We start from the raw sequence: 16,490 nt of genomic DNA, 5'->3' as shown, positions 1-16,490 counted from the left end.
GAAAAGCTGGGTTTTTTTTTACAAAGTTACTACTGTCTCCTTTTAAATTAGCTATGCAGTGAATTAGTCCCGAGTAGTGATCAATAGGGTTGTTAAGTGTAAGGCCAGAATATACTATCACTTCTAAGCCACAAGCTGTAGGGAGGCCTGGTTGGTGAGGACATGGTGGTCTCTGTTGGACAACCTAGAAGTTTATGGGCTGTATTTTTATATTCTCTTTTCCAAGCACAGTGTTTTGCATCCATCATGTGATGCTCCTCTTCCAATGTAACTGATTGCAGTAACTGAGCTTCCCAATCCTGCAAATCACAATCCAAAGGCTGAAAAAACATGTTGGCTTGGCTGTGGGCAGGCTGTGTGTTCCTTGTGTCCAGGTTCTGATGATCCAGGCATTACTGGGACATGAAGCACCAAGCAATGCTTCAGGGGATGTGATCCTTTCACTGACTAAGTTGTGGGCACGATCCCTCCCCAGTCTACCACCCCACGCCCTCTGTGCCATGCTCCAAGGCTGCACACAGCTGTGACAGTCACTGTGTCCTGCTGCAGCTGCCCTGGCTCTGCCTGCAGCTTGGTGCTGACTCACCCACACAGTCTCACCATGGGCTGGCACTGCTGCAGGGGGGCACTGTGTGCTGGCAAACCCACCCTGCAAACTGCAGCAGCCTTTGGCACGGGGCACTCACCTGTGCATCAATAATCTTCTGCTTGGAATCCACAGCAGCCTGCATTTCAGCGTGGTCCTTCTTTAACTCCTCCTCAACCGACATCAGTCTGGGAGCCGAGCACACAAGAAAAAATTACATTGGCTGAGCTCTGCTAAACCCAGGTATTACACTCACACTCTGCCTCCTCTTACCCACAAACCAAGCTTTTTTTCTTGGCTCTTACTCTTCCCTGGAGCTCCTTCTAGCAGGGTGCCCCAAAGCTGAACTGACAGCACAGCAAAGGCTGACCCAGTGGTGAGGGCTGACTGAAAGCACTAAGTGGGCTTGGCTCAGGTAAAGGTGAAACCTGCTGCACTGAAACAGCCCTGGACCACTGTAAACCACTTCCCACTGGGTGGGAGAAAGGAATTTAGAGTTACAGGTGAGAGATGGTGGTGAGAGCCATAGCTATATGAACAGAACAAGCCTGCCAGAGCCTCCAAACTCTCCCCTCCTGAATTTCTGCCCTTGCGCAACAGGAAAACATCAGGGTTTTCCTTGTCCCAGGTAACACTGAGGGGAAAACCCACATGTGAAACCTGCCTGCACCTCCAAAGAATCCTTTTTCTCCTGAGAAGGGGTGAGCTCTAATGCCAGGCAGGCTGCCCTGCCTTACTGCCATCCCCAGCACTCCCATCTCCCTGTACCTGCTGATGATGCCCTTCATCTGGATCTCCTTATCCTCCTGCTGCCTCCGGAGCCGCTCCTCGCTCTCCTCCAGCCTGGCCTGGTACTCCAGCACCAGCTTCTGCGTGGTCTCCTCCTGGCATTTGAAGCGAGTCTCATATTCCTCCAGCTTCTTGTTGGAGATGCGGAGCTTGTCCTGCAGCACCACCAGGTCCTGCTGGTACTGAGCGCGCAGGGACAGACACAGGAGGAGAAAACACACGTGGCACGTTACCTTGTAGGGTTTGCCCTCGCCAGGCTTTCCCCCAAGCCCGCTCAGCCCCTCTCCTTGTATCAGACTATAGCTGCAAACCCGGATCAGACAACCCCGCTGCCGACACCTCCTCTTCCGTCTCGTCCGCGGCGCCAGGGGCGATGCCGGGTCCGCGGGGCGGGCAGGTCGCTGGCAGGTGCACAGAGTGGGCTGTTAGCAGAGTCTGGCATTTCACAGGGGAAATGCAGGTTAGAGCGGGCCTGGCAAAGGCGGCGGGCAGCTTCTCACACTGACAGCGCGGGGCTCGCACAGGCAGGGAGGCTGCAGCCTGGGATTTGGGGTTCGTGCAGGAGCTCCTCAGTCTGCAGCAGTAAACGGGGGGGCTTTGGGCAGGCTGGGCGCCACGCACGAGGGGCAGTGACAAATGCAGGACACTGCTGTCTCAGCACCCTTCATCGAGCCGAGGGCACCGCGCCGGCTGAGCAGGGCACAGAGCACTGCTGCCTTTTGGGACCCAGCATTTAACTCGGATATCAAACCAAGGTTCAGTCCAAGAAGAGCTGCTGCATGAAGCCAAGACCCCACAGTTGTACTGTTCATTTGGGTGAAGCTATAAATCAGCAGCAGAATTACATAAAGCAATTTAAAAAATTAAGAGCTTTTGAACTCGGTAAAACTGGGTTCAGCTATTGCAGCAGCACAGCATTCAGTAAACTTGCTTTGCTAAAGGAAAATCCAGTGAGTGTGTGCACAAGAAAACTGCTTTAATTTCAAAAAATTATATTTGGACATAGCCTTTTAAAAAAGCATCTCAACTGGAATAACTTTAGAATAATTAACATGCAGCTGATAATGTGGCATGCTGCTTTTAAAGTCAGATACAGGAAAAGGGCTTCCATCAGAGTCATGAAGGCTGTGAAAGCTACAAGTGTTATTAATGAACTGAGAGAAGTGCACTCTGTTGTGTCTTGACTTGGCCTTTCCCCTTTGGCCATCATACCTGGGTAGGCACTGCAATGATGGGCTGGGTCATGTCCCACGTCTGAGTCCTCCTGGCCTCCAGACCAGCCCTAGGGAGAGGGGAGGGCAGCCAGGCTGCTGCTGGGGACTGACCAGCACTCCACTCAAAAATAACTGCAGCTCCCAAGGATTGAAAACTTAGGAAGCTGATGGTTTCCTGAACTGCAAAAGTACCGGAGCGAGGCGGTTTTCCTTTAGCAAAGCTCTTACTGCAGCACAGGAATGGCGGGGTTTGCACACGGAACCTGAAGCAATGAGGGAACAAAGCTGCACAGTAGCACTAAAGTCAGACAGCAGGGAGTTGCTTGAACAGGAAAGATTAAATACCTACCCTAGCCTTAAAATAGGAGCAGCGTAAGTGAGCTCAGAGGAGAGCAGGAGAGGCCTCAGAGCCCGAAGGAGTCGCTCCTGTCTCTAGAACACTTGTCTCATTCTCAGTTACCATTCAGGTCTTACAGTAATGGGGAGAGAGGTTATGCTAATGGTGATCTTGAATGTCAGTGACTGATGGGACAGCAGAGTAAGGAAAGATGCTGCATGGCAATGAGACAGCCTGGGCTGGGGCTCCTGCTGGGCTTGGGGCAGGCACTGGGATGTTGCAGTGCCATCAGAGTTTGGAACCCCACCACTGTGCCCAGCCAGGATGGGCTGAACCCACAAAACTGCCCTGATCTTCCTGGGGCAGCTGGGAGCTGCTGCCTTGGACCTCCTGGCTCCTACAACATCTGCCCTCAGCATTTTCCTTGGGTTTAAGAGGTGACAGCCCCCAAATGACACAGCACAGCAGAATGAGCACGGGAAGGCTATTGGAACAAAGCCAGAGATGTGTCTGTGCTGGGAAACAGGACAGGGGCTGAGGGAAGGATGATGTCTGCAGTGCTGGTGTGATACAGGAGAAGCATATTGAGGAAACATCCCAAATGCTATTGATGCTCAACTGCCACAATCCTGGCAGAGCCAGGCTGCTGAGAAAGACCCTTGCAGAAGCAGCAATCAGCAAAGATGGGATTTTCCCAGATTGTGACTGTTGGATCCTCATTTTTATCCTTCTTTTTCATCCTAGCCAGGCCTACTTTGTCTCTTCCAAGCTTCTCCCACCCCAGACTTGCCCAGGAAGGAGGGGAAGGGAGCAGCACCCCTCTGCTTCAGAGGCACAGAGCCTCTGTGGGCCCAGGGGCTGAGACTGAATACTCTGCACACAGCTCCCTGGCAGACCTGACTGGCCAGGTCCTGATGTGTGCGACACTCCCATAAGCCTGTGGAAGTGCCACAAAGTCACCCCAGGCACCAGTGCTGTCTCTGAGACCAAAATTTGGACTTAATTTTTAGGTCTGTGAACAGCTTTTTGCCATGGAAGCTGCTTCCTGCTCCATGTCTCTGTTGTGAGGCAGGAGGCTGCCTGTGCCTTGCTCCACCTCTGTTACAGGGGTGCTTAATCCCCTTTTTAAGCTTTCTTCCCAGAAGCTGGGTGAGTTGGAATGGGGAGAGTAAGAGGCAGTGGCTGGCTGCAGAGTTTGTTTCAGGGCAGCATCAGCATTTGATTCCTGGCTCCTGTGTTTCTTACTTGCTTTCATCAGAAGGTGATTCCAGTCACTGAGTGTGTGAAAGCCTCCCAAACGTTCCCCACAAGTTCCCTGGGAGGCCGAGTAGGACAGGGAGCAGCCTGGCCCCTCTCTGCTGTGCAGGGACCTGCACACAGCCCACCTTCTCCCCAGGGTGCTCAGGGGATAACATTCAAGGAAATCCTCTCTCTATTCAGAAACTTGTTTCAATCCAATCAGGTTTTACCTTTTCTGCTTGGCTGAGCTCGTCCTTATTCCTGAGCTTATCCCTGTGCTTGGAATCTGGGTCAATGCTTTCATCTTCTAAAAACTGCATGTTCATATTCAAAAGCCAAGCAGCAGTGCGGTCCAGGGCATTGGGGTTCACAGGAGAAGGGGCCTACAATGAAACAATGATACAACCATGACAAAAGAAAAACCTGTAACACAAATGGTCATGAAGCTGGAGGGAGAGAGTTTCCTTCCAAGCAGACCCTCTCCCATGCTGCTCAGACAGCAACGAGCCAGGCTGAGCTACCAGAGCAGCTGGGGCTGGAGCAGGAACAACTCCTGTTCTGCAGGTGGACATTATTTTGGGTCAAGCAGTGGAACCTGCTCCAAGTCATGGCCCTGGTGTCTGAGCAGATCCTGCAGGTGAGCAGAGTGACTGGATGTGGTTTTTTCACTCCACGAGCAGAGTTCTCTCAAGTCTTCATCTTGTTATGAGCCATCTTTGCTTCCATGGATTGCATAAAACAAGATCTGAAAACTGAAACTCTCCTTATGACCGTGCAGGTGCCTTCTTGGAGAAGTAAAGTTTCTTTTCAGCCGAGGCTACACTAAGGATGCTGAAGAGGTCTAAATGCTCAGTATCACTTACTAGTGATGTTCCATGGTCAGTGAGCTACAGTCACATCTGCTGCCTTGCACTCCTGGCCTGGGCAGGGACTGCCAGTGGCACTGCCTAAATATTTTCCAAGCACAATACAAGGAAGTCACTCTTCAGCTATTTCCCTTCCATCCTGCCTTGTTATAAGCTGCAGTAAACAGTGAGATGAACACATGGGATCTGCATGACTTGGTCATTCAAGTTAATGACTTGAGAATTCAAGTTAACAAATCAGAAATGTCAGAAACTTTCTCCTTCATTCCAGCCTCTGGATAGAGAAACCCAGTCACTGTCAGGCAGCAGAACAGGAGGTTCTGTGTCAGAAGGAGTGGGCACTCGTTTCATTTCCTCATTGGGTCAGGGGCTTTCCCATGCCATCTTCCAGTCTGGTCTTCTACCTCCAGAATTATGAATCAGAAGCATCAGACTTGGCTCATGAGCATTGCTGGCTACAAATCCTCATGCTGCTGACATGTAAATAAAATGTGCAGAGTGAGGGTGGGAGAGGCATTCTGAGACTTCAGGTCTGAAGAGAAACTTCGAGAGGACCACAGGTGTGGGTGGAGGAATCCTCTGTGAAGAGAACCTGGCCAGAGCTTTCTGATGGCCACCTGGAGAATCCTTGTGTTTCTGGAAGAAAGCCTGCTACATCCAGGCCTCTGCTCCTTGCACAGCTCTGTGCCCTCTGTCCCTAACGAGCATTGATTGTGTTACACAAAGGCTGCTGCACAGCGCTGCTAATGCCAGCGCTTACAGATCGATTCCGGAATCATGGAGCGGCCCTGGATGGGAGCACCAACAACTTCTGTGGGCAGCACTGACCAGGCTCCACAGCTGCTCTGTGGGAGAGGCACACACAGCAACACTGAGGGCTGGAGAAGGGCCTGAGCTAACTCAGGGTCTGCATGCAGTGGGCTCTTGCTGCTTGTCCAGTCTCCGTGTTTGCTTTTCTTTTACAACTCTTCTTTAGGTACAGAGGTCTTACTGTGATAATGTTCTGTAGGGCTGGTTTTGAAATGCAGAGTGAATAAATGAGCACTATAAAAACCATTTGTCCATGGCAGGACATCCAGAGGGCCTTAGGCCTGTGACCTACTGCCTTCCATTTTACCTCCAGGGACAGTGGGATGGAATTCTGTGCAGCCCAGCACATGGTTTGGGACTAGGATCACTGCAGAGCTCTGCACAGCAGGAATGTCGCTCTGGGCTCCTTCCTCCCTGCTCCTACGGGAGGCTCTCAGTTACAGGAGACCAAGGTCTGTTCCAAGCCTGGGGGATGGCACGGGGTTGGCTATGGCATGGGATGAGAGCCTGGGCATGGACGGGCAAAGCAGTGACAAGATGGTAGTACAGGACAGCGGCGTGGCTGCCACTGCCCTCGAGCCTCTGCCACCTACCACCATCACGCTCCAGTGTGACAGAGGGGCACCGGGAGTGGACGCTGCTCTGTGTTCCTGTCCCTGGAGGGCCTCTGTCTCAGGCCAGAGGTGCCAGAGCCGAGGTACATCCCCACACGTGATGCCACTATGGGGTTGGCACTGGTGTGGCAGTTCAGAGCCACATCTCCTCCCATGGCAGCAATCTCCACGGGCTAACCCCACCTGGCCCCTTCAGTGCCAGGGCCCGGACAGCCCGAACTCACCTGTTTGTGCATCGTGCGCTGCTTCATCTCGGGGCTGTCACCTTTGGAGGAGGAGGACTGCTGCCGGAGCCGCGCCCCGCTGCCGGGCCAGTCGGGCGATGAGGACATCATGCTGCCGCTGGAAGGTCGCTGGTACTGCACCGTGTTCAGCAGGGAGGGCGGCGTGCGGCCGCGGGTGACGGGCGGGGGTGGCGGGGGCGGCTGGTCGATGCGGCGCTGCGGCCCCGCGCTGTTCTGCCGCGGCATCGTGGGCTGGCCGCCCTTCTCGGTCAGTGACAGCTGCCGCCGGGCCAGCTCCCCCGGCCGGCGCGAGAAGTCCTCGCCGGCGGCGGGGCCGGCGAAGCCGTGCTTGTTGGCCGTCAGCTCCTCGCTGTTGCTGTGGGAGCTGAGCGAGCTGTGGCACTCGGAGCCCGAGTCGCCCAGGCCGCGGGGGGACAGCGGCAGCCCGGCGGCCATCTGGTACACGGGGTTCTGGAAGGACAGCGGCGCCAGCAGCTGCGGCCTGCCGGGCGCGCTCTCGCCGCTCGGCGTGGTGGGGGTCTGGCCCACCCGGCGCACGGTGGCCATGCCCGTCACGCTGTTCTGCTGAGTCCGTGTGCTCCAAACGCCCTGCAACTGCCCCAGCGACGACTGACTGTCATTGAGCGAGTCGGCTGTGCCGGGCGCGTTGGCCCCACTGTCCAAGAGCCGATTGTCCTGCAAGTCCACCATGGACAAACTCTTGCTGCCATTAGACATCTGCACGTCGGGCTCATTGGCCTCTGAGTAACTGGAGCTTCGGGCAGGCGAGGGCTGGGCCCCAGCAGACCTTGTGACAAAAAACAAGTCCTTGTTTTCAGGGGTTGGAGATGGTAACCGTGTGAAATCTATCAGACTGCGGGGAAGTCAGTGCGTAAGAAGAGGAGAGGAAAACAAAACAAAAAAGAAGAGTTGTGAATGCTCCACCGGAGCAGGAAAACGAAATCACTCAGAAATCAGGGTGGTGCAGCTGTGTGGGACAGGAATGGGGACAGGGACAGGACCCAGCCCTGACAGGAGCAGGGACAGGGCTGGCTCAGCCAGGGACAGTGTGAGGAGTGGGGAGGGTGCTGTGGAGCCCCGGGCTGGCCTGGGAACGGGCAGATGAGGGCAGGTGAGTGAGGGCAGTGTGTGCACACAGGGCACTGCACTGTCATGAGGCTTAGGGACACACTCCTGGGGGCTGCTCTGCTCTGGGTCAGTGCATGTCACCCTTCCTGCTCCCAAAGGCTGTCTCCATGCCAGTCCCATGTGCTTGCTCTGTACCTGGGCAGCAAGCTCTGTGGGCACACTGGCAAGGATTTGGACAGCACAGAACACTGTGGGGGCCGGGTCCACACCAGGCCTCCCAGGTCAGTGAGTGCTCGCACAGCAGAGCTCAAGCCTGGCAGCTGAAGGTTATCCCCCCACTCCTGCTGCAATGCACATTCATGCAATATTGATTTCTTGGCGATAGGAAGAAAGAGCTTTGCAGTAGCTTCATGTGAATATTCTGCTGATCAAAGATGGTGCATTGTAAGCAAGTATTGGGGGGGAAGCGTATTGTCAGAGATCCTCCATAGCATTGGATTTAAATAATTGCACCTCATGCTGGGAGGCACTAGAGATGAAAGCTCTGATTAGAGCAAGTCCAGTGCCATTGCTGCCTTTCATTCCTAATTAAACTGTTAAATATTATGCAGTTTCCACTTACAAACTATTTTACTAGCACAGGCTTTCCGTTTGTGTGGGCTCCATTTCATTTTCCACAAACAGAAATATTAGAGGTCTGCAAAAGCCTCATCCTCTGCATGAATGAAGCTCCTTACTTAATCAGGCCAAAAAGTATGTAGGTGACTGTGTCTGTGAATCACTGCTCAGCAGTGAACTACATCCAGCACCACTTCTGCAATGGGAGAGCCTGGTCAGTGGATCAGCTGCACCCTGTCCTGCCTGTCCCTGCCTGACTGTTCCGTGTGTCCCTGGTGTGTGGCCAGGCCCCGCTGGTCTCTTACCCAGATAAGTCATTCTCTATGACCATTTTCTGCAGCCCTGCAGAGATGCTGTTGCCAGCACTGGGCGTGGAGGCGGCGTGCTCGGCCGTGACCGACACCTGCACGCAGGCCGGGTTACTGAGAGCGGCGTTGACGTCACGCAGGATCCGGGGCAGAGGCCCCAGTTTGGTGGCAGTGCCCTGGGCAGGAAAGAGAGAACAATTACCACCACCATCTTGTGCTTTTTGCTAGAGAACTATGAGCTTTGCCAGTTGCTGGAGAGTCTCTTCAGAGAATCACACGAACAACATTTTCTCCATCATTTCCCCCCCAAAGCTGTCCCTGCCATCCCCTGGATACCTGCTCCAGTTGGGAAATGACTTCCCAGAGTAGTGAGTGCAACGTGGACAGTTCCCGGCCCAGGTCAATGTAGCCCTCAAAGCCAGCTGTGTTTGAGATGGTTTCAGGATTGGAAATCTCCAGGAGAAATCTCTGCATGTTAGTCCATTCATGTTCCAGGAACTGATTCATAAAGGACATGTATTCCTCTTTGCTGCCAAACCTATTGAGAGAGCAACACAGATTTCAGCTAAATCAGGAAAAAAACTGCAGTCCATGGAAAGGGGAGATACAATGCAGCTAAGAACTCTCCTCTGGCATCTCAACCCTTCCAAGCCTTTGGGATCCCTGGGCTGTGAGCAGGCACCTGGGACACCTCACTGACCATGGAACCAAAATTAACCCCCATCTGATCCAGCTAAGCTCTCATCAGTCTGGGATCTGCGCATCAGGAACAAAGGTGAAAGCAGGAGAAACAAAGGAGTTCTTGGTGACCCAGTGTCTGGCTGCTGGGTCAGGGCACAGCCTCCAGAAACAGGACCTGTCACTGGAAATCAAGATGCTGTCACAGCAATCACCCTCAGCTGACTGGAGCCCAGTGACAGATGGGGGCAGGAACCCTGCACTCTCCAGCAATGCCAGCACAACTGCTCTGGGATCACCCTGTAGAGCCCCCCCTGCAACTGGGTCAGCCCCATTGTCCCCTCAGGCTTCCTACCACCACCTTCTGTCCTCCAAGCTCTGCACCCTCAGTATTTTGTCTGATTTAGAGCACAACAGGGAGGGCCTCGTGGTTGGACTGTCCTGGCAGCAGCTGGTGCTGTGCCAGCGGTTCCATGGGACAGGCTTGGCCCAGTGCCATGCACAGGACAGCTTGGCTTGATCACTTCAGCTTGACTAGTGTCAGCTTAGTTAAAGAGCCTTTCCTGCAAAGTGCTGGAAATATGAAAACCCTTTAGTTAGGGATTGGTCAGGAATACAGAGACTTTCTGTCATCTAGTGTAACACACTTGTACATCTCCTGCCGGTGTCCGCAGGCGCGTCTGTGCGTTGCTGACTCTGAGTGTGAGCACTAAGCCAGTTTCCAGATCTAAGGAGCTTTAGATAGAAACTGTCCATTCATGTTTCAGAAAGCTCATCATTTTGTTATCAGAGCTCAGGATAAGTAGCTCAGAGCTACAGCCAGTGGAAAGATTTTCAGAAATCTCTTGCTTTGTTTCCATCAAACCAATGGGCTTAGTTAGAAATTGATGGTGTCTGTGTTCTCAGGCCTTCCCAGTTCAATCAGCTGCATTTTAATAGCAGGGAAGGTCCCAGAGCTCAAAGGAGGGATGGAACAGTTCCTGAGCCAAGCACATCACTACTGCTGATCAGGTTCTGGTCCTGCATCTGCAGGACACCACAGGACAAAGTCCTCAGTGCCACCCCGCTGCTTGTCCATGTGGTCAAAACAACTTGTTTTCCTGCTCATAAAACATGTCCTGTTTTGGAAACTTGAATGATCTCCCTGACCTGACAGCGAGGGAACAAGTCCCAGAGAGATGTGGGGAAAAAGCCAACAGGAAGCAAACAGGCCCTTTCCAGCGAGGAAAGGAGTGGCCAAGTGTGGGACTCTGTGCTGGCGCCGTGCTCTGCCCACGCACCCGGAGGTTCTGTCCCTGCCCGGCCCTGCCCTGCCCACAGCCTGGCTTACTTGGCAAAGTTGGCGAGGTTCTGGGTGACCTTGGCGATGAGGGTCAAAGTGCGCGCGGTGCGGTCATCGGGGTACTCCTGCAGCAGGCTGAACAGGGACGGGGACATGATGGCCGGGCACAGGAAGCGCAGGAACAGGGAGGCGCTGATCAGCCGCTCGCTGATGTCGGGGCGGCCTCGGTTGCTGCACTCCTGTCTCCACGAGGCAAAAACTTCTTTGAGCTCTCTTGGGAAGACGCTGAAATGACACAAGGACAGGCAGTGTCTGTCAGGGTTGGAGCATCAGGAGTCTCAAACCACCTAAGGGAGAAAGCAAAGCTGCTTTGTAAAGTTGTGAGAGAAGCAGCTTCTATTGGACCTTATGCTGGATGCCAAGATCCCAGAAAACTGGGAAGACTGGGATATGAAACAAACTTTGCACAGAAGCTCTTCAGCACTCAGTGGCTGTGCCATGGGGGTACTCTGAGCTGGAGGAAGCTTAGCCAGCAAGGAGAGCATCTCCTGAAGAATCACCAGCAGCACTGCAATCTCTGGCACAGCTGGAGCTTGCAGGGGGGGCTGTGCAAACTGTAATACTCCTGTTCAAGCACCTGGATCAAATCCCACTGTGCCTAGTACAAACACAGAGCCCCGCCGGAGTTACTCCAGCCTTGTAGCTGCACAGACCTCAGCCGGCCTTTCCCGGATGCCAGAATTCCCTGGGGGCCAGCAGACGCTCACTGCAGCAGCCCTTATCTCTGGAGAGCTGCTGCCTGTTCCTGCTCGGCCCTTCCCAGCTCCCTGCTCCCACCTCATCCTGTTCCCAGCATGTGTTATTTACTCAGCTGCAGACTCCCACCCAGAAGCAGGCTGGCACTGGGCTGGCCACTGGTCCAAGTGTCCCTGGCACACAGATCCCAGTGCCCTGGCCAGGAACCACCGTCCTTGTGTCACACCCAGAGCTGTTCCCTGACAGTGGGGGTACCACAGCAACTGAGGGGGGCTGTGCTCCATTCCAGGCCATCTGACCTTCTGACACAGCGATGGCACTCCATGGATGTGCCTGGAAAATGCTGCCATCCTGTTCAGCTTCTGCTCTGTGCTGCCTTCACACTTTCACCCCCATGAGCTTTTTTACCCCGAGCTCTACAAATAACATTAGCCAATGTCTTTGGCTGGATAAATTCTCCTCTATCTTTGGCTTGATCCACACAATTGGACAAAACCCTTTCACTTCATGGTATTTGCCCAGAAACAGGAGAATCCTTTAAGCAATTTGAGGCTTGAATGATCAGGACAGGTTGTGCAGTGACTGGAGAGCAACCCCTGAAATGCAGCACCCGCATGTTCCCGTCACAGGCTGGAGCCCTGGAAGTTTAATTGTGTCACAGCGGATGGAATCCGGATCGTTGGCTTTATGTGACAAACGGGCCCGTAATTCATTACCCAACTTCCCAGTAACGAGCTTCCACATGCTGAAATTCTGCTTACACTGAAACTTTCCAGATGTCCAAATTATGTCATAATTATAACAATTTTCGGTTATTGTGAACCTCTTTCCTCTGCCTGACTCTCTGCACAGATGAGCACACACACTCCAGTGCTCTATTTAAAGCGGGATCGTTGGCTCTTGGGATACCTTGGCCAATCCCAACACTCATCAGCCCAATTAATCCCCAAGAACTGCTGAGCTCAAAGGACTCAGGGGGAACCACTCAGAGCAGCAGCTCAGCTGCTCCAGCCTTCCTTGGAAAGGCAGGATGGGAGGAACAAACTTCCCGTGCATTCCTGACTTTCCCTGGGTCACTTTACAAGCCTATTTTTAGAGTGACCTTTGAGTGCTGCTTTGGATATTTTTAGGAAGACATTAATTCAAACCATTATGATCCACTGCTGACTAGAAGTGGTGAATCCCTCCTTGGAGAGCAGGTAAACGCCGTTCCTCAGTCAGAGTTATTAATTGGCCAAGGATAAGGAATGGAATACCTGTAAAGAACCTGCCCATTGTGTACCTGTGGTACATAACGGCAGCCTGAGCAAGCCTCTTGCTCCTTGCTCTCCCCCTGAGCAGGATCAGTTCCCTTCCTGGCTTCCAGGAGAGTACACTCAATATCTTGGGAGATTATTTATAATAAGTTTTCTGACCTCAACACAATGGCTAGGAGAGGAGAGAAAACAAGAAATCCTTGTTATCAAAGACCTCCTTCCTCCAATATTATCCCTTGTTGATGCTTTGCAACAACAGTGTTGCTACTAAATACATTAATAAAAACTAAGCCCAGATTTTAAGCAGAAAGGCTGGAAGTCCAGCAGTGAGACAAAAATGCTCCTTCTCTCATGATAAGGACCAAAAACTCTGGGTATGCTAGCAAAAAGCAGAAAGAAAATATTTCTATTTCTCCAAGTAAAGAGAGTCCCAAGTCCATCTTTTTGCCCTTTGAGGTCACCTCTGCAGGCAGCAGCTGTCACAGACTCAGGGACTCTTGGCTCCCAGCACAGCTGTGCCAAACAACCACCTCCTCCAGCAGGATCCAGTGCCTCACACCAGCCCATGTGGGATATTCGGGCCTGTCCCAACCGGTTGCAAGAACCTTCACCCTGAGAACAAACAACTGGGAAATGCCTCCAGCTGCATACCAGGCCTTGGGCCAAGGAGGCAAAGGGCTCCCATCACCCAGCAACCGCCCAGGGCTGGGAGAGACAGGGGTTAACCCAGAGGAATGTGGGATGCTGAGCCAAGCAGGGAGAACAGCATCCTCCTCGCAGCTCCAGCACTCTGCAACCAGAGAACATCTGCCCAGACAAAAGCTGCCTGTGCTGGGGCAGCTCCTCACAGGTGCCACAGCCCCCGCCTGCTGCAGGATTTTCGAGCTTTGCTGGATGCTCCTGGAGGTGTAGATCTGTCAGTCCCATCCAGACTGATTGTTCGATGGGTGGAAGATCCAGGACATGCATCTCTGCCTTTTATTTCACAATTTCATACTCATTTGGCATCAAGTACCTCTGAATCAGTCTCACTTGGTGTTCCTTGCCTCCACTGCCCTGTCCCTGTGCCCCAGTGACGCTGGCACCTCTGAAGACAAGGGTGCCAGAGAATCTGGGAGGGTGCCACATCCCCAGAGCAGATGCTCCAAACTCTGGCAGCTCCCCCTCCACAGCTCTGCCAGAGCCACAGACAGGTCCCAGCCCCTGCAGACACAGCACTCCAGAGGAGGGAGTGCCACTCCTGGGGTACCCACCAGTAGGAGTTGATGATCTTGCAGAAGGCCAGCTCACAGCACATCTTCAGGTTGCCCTGATGTTCGGGGAGGTCTGAAGACGAGCATTTGCTGGGATCCACCTCACAATTTTCATCTGATTCATACAATGCCTTGATGAACTCCCCTGTAAAACAGAGTTGGTGATGGGTTTGGAGACATGAGAAGCGCAGCCTTCAAGCAGCTCCATTCCTAAGCGCCAGTGCCCGAACAGCCCCTGGCTCCCCATCACCCTGGGGGAAGATGAGAGGGACACAAGAGCACGTGGTGCCCCTGGGGCAGCTCTCTGGCTCTCCATGAGTCCCAAAGGACCCAGGAGTGCCTGGCAGTTCCTTGGGAGCTCATGCCCAGCACAGCACACCCAGCACATCCCATCCCTGTTCCCAGCTGGCAGAGCTGTCCCTGTGGCTCTGGGGTATTGCATCAGGGCTGTGCTGCCCAGCACCTGCCTGGCCCCCTTGCTCCAGAGATGCTCCCTTGGGCTAATCCAGGAGGAAGGATGCTGGCAGGCCCTGTAATTATTGGTAGCAGGGCCTGCTACTGCAGCCTGTGCCCTGGTGCTGACAAACCACTGTGATTCACAGGAAAAATAGGTAATTAAAGGAAAGAAACAAATTACTTGGCTTATTTTGAGCTGAACACCACATAAAATGAAATTAAAATATTTCCTTGAGTCTTCCTGTGCTCCTCTTTGCTGCCTGACTGCTCCTCCTCACCCTTGCAGAGGCTGACACTGAGCTGCTCCACCAGCTTCTGCTCTTGTGCCACCTTTCACCACAGGGTACCTGGGCACAGCCCCTGCACTCAGGGTTGGGGGCTCAGTCCTTCATCCCAGCAGTGACTGGGGAGACTGGGGACAGGGTGACAGGGATGAGGAGGCAGCATTTAGCTTGGGTGATGCTCTGGGAGAATGGTTTGCTTTGGTTTTCTTCTCATTCCACTTGGTTTGCTCTTAATTCCCAACTGTCTTGGATTTTCCCATTCTGTTTTTTCCCCTCTCCAATCTGCATTCCTTCCCTATTGCCAAAACAAATTTTAATTACATACTGGAGAGCCTCTCCAGAGTATTTTCAGCTCTGCCAGGGAGCTCTGGAGCTGCTCTGCTCGCCTGCAGGTGATGCCTGCTGTTCTTCCCCGGCCCCATCACCTGCTCCATGGTTCCAAGGACAGTGCCATGCTGCCCTGGGGCACCTTGTGACATGCAGGTGACTCATCTCCCTGGGAAAAGGTCACTCAGAACCTGCACCCCACAGTGAGCAGGAACCCCAGGCTCCTCCTGCACGAGATGGAACTGGCCTGGCAGCACTGAGCCCCCAAAAGGGAATATTTCAAAATTCTCTGATATCATTAATCTCCTGGCTTTTGAGAATTTTTATGAGTAATCTACTTACAGACTTGCCTTCAACCAGAAAGCATTACAAGGCAGAAATAAGTAGTATTTCTTTTGCTATTCTTGTGGGCTCTCTGCCTGAATTTGCTCAATTATTTCCCTTTCCTCAAGGTTTTTATTATTATTATTATTATTCTCTTAATAAAGTATTTATGCTTCTCTGCTCCTTGCTAAAATTATACAAATCCACTAGCAGGAACCTAACATGCTGAAAAATTAACACCTCAATAGAGACTCTGCTCATCCAGCCCTGGGATGTGGATCCAATGGGAGATCACAGAGCTTCCAAGGCAGCCTCTCCCCATCCTCGTGCTGTGTTCCCTGCATGCAGCAATTCCTTCCTGACCTGCCCAGAAGCAGAAGCTTCTAATTATTTTCATTTGCATCAAGAGAAGTATTTTTGGAGCCATAAACAGAGCCAGCACTTGGAAAAAGAACCACCAGGAGGGTTCCCAGTGCTGGATGCTCCGGGAGGCAGCGCATCACTGCGGCCGGGGAGATCTCATCTGACTCGGGAGCGCTGCAGGAGCCGGGCACGTCTCGGCTGGGGCTGCAAGGGAGGAGATTCAATCAGCCCCTGACAGCCAGGCCTGAGACAGGAGCCTGGCAGGCAGCAGAATGCCTCCCAACATCCACTGCTGATCTGCTCTGAAAGCAGATGAAGGTGCCAGCTCTGCAGTCACCTTCGCCTGGCACAGGGAGCTGCCCACTGCGGCCACGGCCGTGTCCAGGCTCGGACCTGCTGCCAGGGAAACGCTCCAGCAGGAAAATGCTGAGGGCTCTGATGCCATCAGGGCTCAGCTGACATTCCCACCATGCAGCCTGGAGAACTTCTCTGGGCGAGAGCTGCCAACGCTCTGTACGTACCTAAGGCATCTTGTAAGTATTTCTGCCCCACCAGCTTCAGGTATTCTTCGATTGCTTTGGTGGCCAGTGTGTTCTCCCTGAAAATGAGATGCTCATTCTCACCACAGCGATCAACTTCAGACATCATCAGGTCAGTCAAGAAATCCTGGAAAGCAAAGCCCATGGTGGGTGACCACGCACTGACATTGGTTCCACAGAGCTGCAGCTGCCCAGCCCTGACAGGTCCCAGCTTTGTGAGCCACCCGAGGGACTGGAGGTGCTGCAGGTGGTCCTGTGTGAACACTGCCTCACCACCT

At 53.2% G+C, this 16,490-nt stretch overlaps 1 protein-coding gene across 11 annotated transcripts in view; it reads right to left on the bottom strand.

Annotated features, from left to right (window-relative positions):
- Positions 1–16,490, bottom strand: part of DAB2IP (DAB2 interacting protein) — a 156,874-nt gene that overhangs the window by 6,138 nt on the left and 134,246 nt on the right. For 9 of the 11 annotated variants that reach the window (XM_071454441.1, XM_071454436.1, XM_071454443.1 and 6 more), the window contains 9 exons: positions 16,195–16,339; positions 13,920–14,064; positions 10,703–10,939; positions 9,031–9,232; positions 8,692–8,870; positions 6,680–7,553; positions 4,396–4,548; positions 1,355–1,557; positions 687–774 (listed from right to left, as the gene is read on the bottom strand). In XM_071454441.1, coding sequence (XP_071310542.1) covers positions 687–774; positions 1,355–1,557; positions 4,396–4,548; positions 6,680–7,553; positions 8,692–8,870; positions 9,031–9,232; positions 10,703–10,939; positions 13,920–14,064; positions 16,195–16,339 — 2,226 coding nt within the window. The remainder of the gene's footprint in view (positions 1–686; positions 775–1,354; positions 1,558–4,395; positions 4,549–6,679; positions 7,554–8,691; positions 8,871–9,030; positions 9,233–10,702; positions 10,940–13,919; positions 14,065–16,194; positions 16,340–16,490) is intronic. The other 2 variants (XM_071454439.1, XM_071454442.1) reach the window with 2 other exon arrangements.

The sequence above is a fragment of the Agelaius tricolor genome, unplaced genomic scaffold, assembly GCF_023055355.1.
Source record: "Agelaius tricolor isolate 1412-34295 unplaced genomic scaffold, bAgeTri1.0.p SCAF_38, whole genome shotgun sequence".
Classification (NCBI taxonomy): domain Eukaryota; kingdom Metazoa; phylum Chordata; class Aves; order Passeriformes; family Icteridae; genus Agelaius; species Agelaius tricolor.
Note: the sequence above shows the minus strand (reverse complement) of the source record. Positions and strands in the feature narration are given on the sequence as shown.